This window comes from Protomyctophum parallelum (assembly GCF_964188405.1).
Source record: "Protomyctophum parallelum genome assembly, chromosome: 6".
NCBI classification, from domain to species: Eukaryota; Metazoa; Chordata; class Actinopteri; order Myctophiformes; family Myctophidae; genus Protomyctophum; species Protomyctophum parallelum.
In genome coordinates, this window is record NC_139701.1 from 54051597 (window position 1) to 54061419 (window position 9823).

Here is a 9823-nt window from a genome sequence, read left to right on the forward strand (position 1 = left end):
TTCAGTGTCTTGTCTTTTTTTCCACCCTAAAACATGATCATCAGGTCATATTGTTATATAAGGAGGTATAAAAAAAAATCAAAAAAGTATTTGTTAAAATGTGTTAACATGTGGGCACGCCCAGCTGTTCATTAAGTATGCCTGGTTTGCCTGGTGGGTGGTGATGGGTGGTGATCCACCTGAACTGAAGCCGCACCCACAGCTGTAGTTGTATGATAAAAGGGGAGGGGTTAGGGGAGTGGCTGATAGTGTGGTGTCACTATATTCAGTGGCGTGCACAGATAGACACTAGGGCGTGCTAGAGCCCCCCCTTCCCTTTTAACAATGTGCTCTTTCTTAATTTGTAGTGTGTGGACCATGGTGACATTGATCAAATATTGATAAAAAACGCTTCTACTATATTATTTAGGCCCCCACAATCTAAAGCTATGTTTCTATGTCAGTGGCCACTCGGTGGCGCGCTATGAGCTTGTAGATCTGCTATTTTTCAATAGCTAAAGCACCAAAATGGGTTCCCGCCCGAAAATGCGCTGCACATGGTGCCCTTTTTTTCACTTGAGCACCTGCCCCTCTAAATGTCTGTGCACGCCACTGACTATATTACTGTTTATTTCATTGGCCCGTTTGACTGTCAAGGGTTCAGCCTCCAGGAAGAAACCCTAAATACAAAGTCAATACATACCATTGCACATAAAAACAACTCCAGGGTGTCTAATGCACTTTGTAACCTTGTTAAGAAAGGTGCTTTATAAATAAAATGTACTTACTTACTTACTAATTAAGTACTGTCACCTCATAGACACATGAAAAAAATTGTGAAAAGAATAAGAGTGAAACATTTGTGTAAAGATGTATAATAATTAAAGTATAATAAAGTCCAAAGACATAATAGAATATCAGTAACAAATCTCAAATAATTATACATAAAGTGTGTAACAGTGTTCCGTAGTCTCTGGTCAAAGTATCAAATAACGAGATACAACAAGACATGATACTGTATTGTTACGTCCCATTATCCTATTAACAGAAAGGTAGTACAGTTCTTGGGTTTCCACTCCTTGACACTGTAGCAACATGAGAAAATAGCAAAAAATAGGAATACAATTAGGCTACCGTATAACCGAAATTACTAACAAAATATACAATTGCAGCATTGAACAGAACTTAGGTGTTATATATATATATACTCATATATACTGTTATATATGTGAGCACTGTATGATGTTATATTAGAAAGATACTAATTTCTGCTTAAAGTTGCCGATCACATGTCCTCAAGATTGCAATTCTCAAATCTCAGGGCCACTGCTGTCCTTCCCAGCGGGATTTCACTCTAGTCAGGTAAATCTGGTTTAATTGAGAGCAAGCAGCACCCCAGATTTTGTAATACCTATACAATTTCACAAGCATACTGTACTGTGGTACTGGGATGCAAGCTCATTCAACGTACCGCACAAGCTCTCCGTCTACCGAGCAATCTTCGTTCCTACTCTCACCTATGGTCATGAAGTGTGGGTCACAAACCGAAAGAATAAGGTCGCGAATACAAGCGGGACGAAATTAGTTTTCTTCGACGGGTGGCTGGCATCTCCCTTAGAGGTGAGAAGTTCAGTCACACGAGAGAGACTCGGAGTAGAACCGCTGCTCCTTCGCCTGGAAAGGAGCCAGCTGAGGTGGTTCGGGCATCTGGTTAGGATGCCTCTCGGGCGCCTCCCTAGGGAGGTCATCGACGCAAGTCCCACTGGGAGGAGACCCCGGGGCAGACCAAGGCGCAGTTGGAGGAATTACATCGACTCACTGGCCTTGGAACGTCTCGGAATCCCCCAGGAGGAAGTCACTAATGTTGCTCTGGAGAGGGAAGTCTGGAGTACTCTGGTGGAGCTGTTGCCCCCGCGACCCGACTACGGATAAGCGGTTGAAGATGGATGGATGCACCTACTGATATTTTTTTCGCTCTTGCTGTCTGTATGTCCATGTCCCTTTTATGCAAATGTATATGGCCCCATATATAGAGCGTCGCAGTCCCGCGCCCTCGAGAGACCCGGAAAAGAAATCGCCGTTCATTTTCCTCATAGACTTTTCAGAAAGTATTTATTTAAAGACGTTTACGCCGCGGACAAAGCCAACTCTTGTCGTGACAAATCATGACAATAAACACAATGTTTTGGGTCAAACAAATAATTAGAAAGTATAAAAAAAGGCAGGTTACAACACTTTTTTTTGTTTGTGTTTCTTCTTATAAATCATTTGATCGGCCCAAAACATTGTCATGATTTGTCACGATCCGAGTTGGCTTTGTCCGCGGCGTAAAGTCGTAACCGTACTTTAGGAAGAAAATGAATGGAGAATCATTTCCTGGGCCACTCGTTGTTCTGAAAGGGGGAGGGACTACGACGGTCTATACTAGGCAAGCTCATAGTTGGGCAAATACTGACATCAGGGATCTCCATTGTGGGCATGGAAGGGACAAGAACAGACAGATACAGAGATCTCCATATATAGGGGCACGGAAGGGACGCAGACAGAATGACAACACAACAGGTACACTGGCAATGCAGGGTACAACAGAATGACAACACAACAGGTACACTGGCAATGCAGGGTACAACAGAATGACAACACAACAGGTACACTGGCAATGCAGGGTACAACAGAATGACAACACAACAGGTACACTGGCAATGCAGGGTACAACAGAATGACAACACAACAGGTACACTGGCAATGCAGGGTACAACAGAATGACAACACAACAGATACACTGGCAATGCAGGGTACAACAGAATGACAACACAACAGATACACTGGCAATGCAGGGTACAACAGAATGACAACACAACAGATACACTGGCAATGCAGGGTACAACAGAATGACAACACAACAGATACACTGGCAATGCAGGGTACAACAGAATGACAACACAACAGATACACTGGCAATGCAGGGTACAGTACAACAGAATGACAACACAACAGGTACACTGGCAATGCAGGGTACAACAGAATGACAACACAACAGATACACTGGCAATGCAGGGTACAACAGAATGACAACACAACAGGTACACTGGCAATGCAGGGTACAACAGAATGACAACACAACAGATACACTGGCAATGCAGGGTACAACAGAATGACAACACAACAGGTACACTGGCAATGCAGGGTACAACAGAATGACAACACAACAGGTACACTGGCAATGCAGGGTACAACAGAATGACAACACAACAGGTACACTGGCAATGCAGGGTACAACAGAATGACAACACAACAGGTACACTGGCAATGCAGGGTACAACGGGTATTGCAATAGCTGCTGGGGCAGGCACTCCCATGTTGCAGAGATCATATGGGGCTGTATTTTGCGTGTGTTAAGTACCAGGTCTTATTCCCTAACTTGAGTAAACTAAAGACCTGGAGGCGTGATCAATGCTCTTTGGCCACTCAGAATAGCCAAATGGCATTGAGGTCCAGGTCTTTAGTTTACTGAAGTTAGGGAATAAGACCTGGTACTTAAGACACGCAAAATACATCTCCACGACCAATCAACTTCAAACCTGGTGGGTGCATCGCCGTGGTGACTGGTGTCAAGTCGCTCAAATGGCGGTTGTCCAGAAACCGGCGATGTATGGCCGCTATACGGCCATATAATATGGGCCTATACTGACATGCAGGTATCTCCATATATAGGCATAAAGGTGACACGGACAGACAGACACAGAGATCTCCATAAATGGCCATAAGAAGGACAAAGACAGACAGATGGTGCAACATGCAAGTTCCCGACTCGCATCTTTCCCCCCCGGTGCCCGTCTTACAAATACAAAATAGCAACACATATTTATTTTTTGAATTTTCATTTCTGCTAAGCAGCTAGAGAGCGTAGACTAATGGTTAATAGCAACACTAATATAAGCAGTATAGTGGGGGGTGGGACTACATCCACTTTAGTCTGTGAGGCTTATAGCAGCACTTTATATGTACAGAATGTTAGGCGAAAGCATTAGAACACTCCCCCTCCTGCCAGCCCACAACATTACACTGGCACTGACTAAACTAAAGGAACTGGATTGTTTGTGAACCTGATGGTACAGCGTTAGTGCACATGCACAGTGTCAGAGATAATTAATATTAAATCATTCATTCATTCATACACAGTACTGTATGTGGAGATACCCAGATTACAGTATGTGGAGATTATGACCATACAGTAATGTGGAGATACCCAGATTATGCCCATATACAGATACTCGTGTGCCCAGATTATGCCCATAAATGCAGATCGCCGACTGACATCATACCAATGGTTTCTGTTGTCTCTGACATCAAATGCCCATATATGGAGATCCCCGGCATCAGCACAAAAATGGTATGCCCAAATATGGACATAGCAAGAAAGGGGGGGGATTAGGAGAGCTCAATCAGCAAACAAAAAAACTATACACAGCACACCGTAACACTGTAACCTTTAAGTAAAGAGTTCTTTACCATTTTTATAGTGAATGAATTCACCGACACGGTCCCTCTGGTCTCAGGTTAACCCTAACGAGTATCATTGTCAAAGTATACTCAACTCGCTGGTCGGCGAGATGAGAGTCTGACCCCAGGGGGTCTTAGCTTGTGGCGCCGGCCATCTCCCCAGGGTATCGCAGCTTTTGTTGGGGTGGATTAGAAGTCACTAGGGGCACAGCAAGCGAAGACGCACTGTAACGCCCAAGTCCCTATACTTGGGTGATACTGGTTGCCGAGGAAGTTCAGACGTGTGATCAAAATAACTGATTAGGGCCAGGGTTAAATACCCTTCCTCCCTGTAACCATGGCAACATAGATTGGCAAATTGACACTTTTTTTTTTTTTTTAAGATATATTTTTGCGGCTTACGCCTTTTATTGATTTTTGAAGGGACAGACAGTAGGCTGACAGGAAACGGGAGAGAGATGGGGGGATGACATGCAGTAAAGGCCGTGTCGGGTCCGGGAGTCGAACCTGCGGCACACTGCGACTGGATTACCAGTCCGGTGCCCAGACCGTTACGCTACGGCCTGGGCCGGCAAATTGACACTTGACAGGAATCATGGAAAACAATATGGTGGCTCAAATGGCTCTTATACGCACCGAGTGGTGGAAAAAGTTGATCCAGCAGGAAAGCACGCACATCTCAAAAACATGATTCTACGGTTTCCGAACCAACATACTGTACGTACAGGTGAGAGGAGATGAAGTTCGCACACCAGGACTTTATTTCATATAGAGAGACAACGTTTCGACCCCTTCGGGTCTTCGTCAGGCATGCCGTAAGGCATCAGGCATCAGGTGATGCCTGACCTTTTTACTCAAGTACAACTTGAGTAAAAAGTACAAAGATATTGGTATCAAAATGTACTTAAAGTACCAAAAGTGAAAGCACTCTATCGTTATGCAGAATGTCACATTTTCACATCTTTACAAACGTTTAAAATCCTTACTAAAGGAGGCAGCAGGTCTCCCCTTACTGACACTGGAACACAACTAACAGCAGCCCAGCTGTCATGGTGCGAGGCAGAAAGGTGTAGAAATTGAAAATGTAATTCATTTTTGGTTTTACTGCCCATTATATGAAGAATTTGTAAAATGACAACCATCTGTGCTAACTTTTTCCGGTTAGAGGACTATGAAAAACTGGAATTATGTTTTAGGAAAGGTATTTTTGCTTTAGCAGACTTTTTATGCAAAGCGTGGGAAAAAAGGCAGAATGTTTTGTTTGTGTAAAGAAAACCAAAACAAACCTGTTTCTTGTACACAATGCAATATTGAAGCAATGATACGGTGTGTCCTATAAGTCCATGTGGGCTGGGCGCCTTTGGTGCATGACACAAAAATAAATAATCTATCTATCTATCTATCTGTAGGACCCAAGCGCAGAACAAAGGCAGAGGAGAGGACGAGGCAGACACAGGGCAGGAAAGGAAAGGTACTATGTTTACCCAGGGTAACTGGACTAAGGAAAGGAAAGGTACTATGTTTACCCAGGGTAACTGGACTAAGGAAAGGAAAGGTACTATGTTTACCCTGCAGGGTAACTGGACTAAGGAAAGGAAAGGTACTATGTTTACCCAGGGTAACTGGACTAAGGAAAGGAAAGGTACTATGTTTACCCAGGGTAACTGGACTAAGGAAAGGAAAGGTACTATGTTTACCCTGCAGGGTAACTGGACTAAGCTCAAGATCTTGTTTACAGCCAGGCCCTGCTCATAGAACATTTCATGGTAGAGGTTCAATGCCTTGTCATTTTAACGTGCCGGTCCGGGGATACGAACTAGCGACCTTCCGATATCAAGACCGCTCCGCAAACTGTTCAGCCACCGCTGCCTCCAGGTCGAGTGCAAGGTGGTTTATTGACCAAAAACAGAGAATCAGGAACAAACACGAGGAAACTAGCAATAACTAGGAGCAAGATAATATAGACTATAGGAACTTGAAATACACAAGTACAATTTGTAAGCAACATGTTGTAGTGGGAGTACTTTGATCCAGAAATCAGGAAAAGGGGGTACTTTGATGCAGAAATCAGGAAAAGGGGAAGCCAAAACAGTTTGAGAACCACTGCTCTGGTGGTTGCACCAGTTCTACTGTGCCCTCCCCTGTTTCAGTGGCAGCTCAGGCAGCCCATTGGTCACCGCAGACCAATGGGCATCTAAGGGCACTTTCACACTGGACATGTTTGGTTCGTTTAAAACGAGCCATGGTCCGCTTACCCCTTTGGTTCGGTTGGTGTGAACGTGCATACGAACTCTGGTGCGGACCATGGTCCGTTAAAAAAGGCCGGACTATGTTCGCTTCCAAACGAACCACGGTGCGGTTCGTTACTGGTGTGAATGCATTCAGACTTTATAGAGGACCAAATACAGGATGATAGCCAAAATAGCCGTCGGGCGTCGGCAGTTGTGAGGCTGCATTAATAATTAGTTCTAAAAGCATGTCTTTTTTACGGGGATTACTATTGATATGACAGCTAGCTGTCAGATTTTAATAGAAGACGCATATATGTCTGTCGAGGCGCAGCGCAAATTTAATGGCAGCGTACGAGGTTCACATGCGCAAAAATAACAGATGTACAAGTTATCGACACGGAATGGTATGTATGGTATGGTACACGATGTACGCTTGTAGATCTGTTTATTTTAAGCATGCGCCGCCGCCAACACGCAAAGTTATGACGAAGCCTGTGATTTTTCACTATTTGGTTCACTTAACATGTCCACGTGTCATTTGTTTACATATTTGGTACGCTTTACAAAGTCCAGTGTGAACACCAAACGGACCAAAATCAAAATGCAAATATTTGGTCCTTGGTCCTTGATCCGGACCTTCTAAGCGAACTTTGGGTGTGAAAACGCCCTAGATCTATATCATAATACAGATGATGCAGTTTTCTACGACTTTCCTGTACTTTCCAAATGTGCACGTCCTGCACTACCATGCCCAAATATGGAGATGACTGATGTCATACATGTTGACGACATCAGAGTAACAACTATGGATGGCTACGTCACGTACTCTACATCACATCTTACATACCGGTAAATCACAGTGACATCACGGCAAAACGACATAAAAATAGAAGAAACACACTGCTTCATGTCATTATAGCTCAAAGCTTGCTATACGTGAAAGGTTCTTCGACGGAGTTCAGTCAACAAAGTAAATTCAACAAAATTCAACCATGTGTGGCGATGATGACCTCCTTGCAATCGTTTTGGACTGTGGATCCGGCATCTGCAAAGCTGGATTTTCTGGAGACGAGGGCCCTCGTGCCGTCTTCCCCTCCATCGTGGGTCGCCCCAGACATCAGGGAGTGATGGTGGGCATGACCAAGAAGGAATGCTACGTCGGTGAAGAAGCCCAGAGCAAGAGAGGTATCCTAACGCTGAAGTACCCCATCGAGCACGGCATCGTCACCAACTGGGACGACATGGAGAACATCTGGCACCACACTTTCTACAACGAGCTGAGGGTGGCCCCCGAGGACTATTCCGTCCTGCTCACGGAGGCACCCCTGAACCCCACGGCCAACAGGGAGAAGATGACCCAGATCATGTTCGAGACCTTCAACGTCAACGCCATGTACGTCGCCATCCAGGCCGTGCTGTCCCTTTACGCCTCCGGCCGCACGACCGGTATCGTCACGGACTCCGGCGACGGCGTGACCCACACGGTGCCCATCTACGAAGGCTACGCCCTGCCCCACGCCATCTATCGCCTGGATCTGGCCGGCCGCGACCTCACAGACTACCTCAGTAAGATCCTGACCGAGCGTGGTTACTCCTTCACCACCACGGCCGAGAGGGAAATCGTGCGTGACATCAAGGAGAAGCTGTGCTACGTCGCGCTGGACTTTGAGCAGGAGACGGCCACTTCTGCCTCTTCCTCCACCATAGAGAAGAGCTATGAGCTGCCCGACGGACAGGTCATCACCATCGGCGATCAGAGATTCCGCTGCCCAGAGGCCCTCTTCCAGCCTTCCCTCCTCGGCATGGAGTCCCACGGTATCCACGAGACCACCTACAGCAGCATCATGAAGTGTGACGTGGACATCCGCAAGGACCTGTACGCCAACACGGTGTTGTCCGGAGGTACCACCATGTACGCAGGCATCGCTGACAGGCTGCAGAAGGAGATCACGGCCCTGGCCCCTCGCACCATGAAGATCAAGGTCATTGCCCCACCGGAGCGTAAATTTTCCGTCTGGATCGGCGGTTCCATCCTGGCCTCCCTGTCCACTTTCCAGCAGATGTGGATCAGCAAGCAGGAATTTGACGAGTCCGGCTCTTCCATCGTCCACCGCAAATGTTTCTAAAAGAGACATTTCACCCTACAAATGTGGGCAAGGTTTCAAGCCCGATCTAAACGCCATTGACCGCCTTTATAAAATGCAAGTTAAAAATATTAAAATAAAACACATAAACGTAAAAAAAAACTTTAAAATAAAAATCACACTGAAGTGAGGGGCGCTCTTATCATATAGGCTACATCATCATACATCACATTCCGTGCTCATACAGACAGACACAAAAAGCGCCCCTCAAAAACAAAAAATAAGAACTAAAGAAAAAAACGTATATTATATGGCTTACTGCCAGCATATGCTGCTTAAAAAGAAAAGTGAGATTATAGCTAGGGCGTAAAAGAAAATAAAGTGGAGGCTCACTGAGTAAAGGGCCATTCACACTGAGCACTATAACTAAAAATATAAATATTAAAAAATATAATACATACTATAATATATTAGTAAATGATTGCGACCGAAGGTCGCCGTTATGGAAACGTACATTTCCTGTCACATGCTCTATCCCTGATGATGTCACGTGACCAACCAACACACTGGCGGGAAATGCACGATTCCAACAATTAAGCCCATATATGGAGATCCCTGATGTCATCAATATTGGCCAGCAACTCTTAGCCTACATCTCCATATATGGAGCTCACCTGTTCTGACATTCCATATGTTGATCCTTCCCCATCCATCCTTCCTCTTCGATGTCTCCCTTTTGACTGATACCTGTCCATTTAAACTCTAGACGGGCCCGCCCCAAAGTTATGAGTGCAGGCCCGAAAATTAAGATCTTATACCCCCCATTCCAAAGCGCCAGCGCTCGCCCAGCAGTCTGCTGTCACCCAGAACTTGTAAAGATTTGGCTTTTGGTGACTAGTTTTTGAATTTAGGTATGGGAATAAAATCATCGCAAACTAATTTGGCCCGGCTGTCGGCTTTGAGCAATGTCTTTAATAGACATGTCAAACTAGGGGGTGATTCTGAATCAATTTCAAGCATTGATTT

The 9823-nt window shown here is 45.2% G+C and overlaps 1 protein-coding gene across 1 annotated transcript; it reads left to right on the forward strand.

Moving 5' to 3' along the window:
- Positions 1 to 7705: 7705 nt before the first annotated feature.
- Positions 7706 to 8839, forward strand: LOC310860910 (actin, cytoplasmic 1-like; the record flags this gene model as incomplete). Its single annotated transcript, XM_083768099.1, has 1 exon — positions 7706 to 8839. One exon carries the CDS (start codon positions 7706 to 7708, stop codon positions 8837 to 8839), a length of 1134 nt encoding a protein of 377 aa, XP_083624225.1.
- Positions 8840 to 9823: the final 984 nt, after the last annotated feature.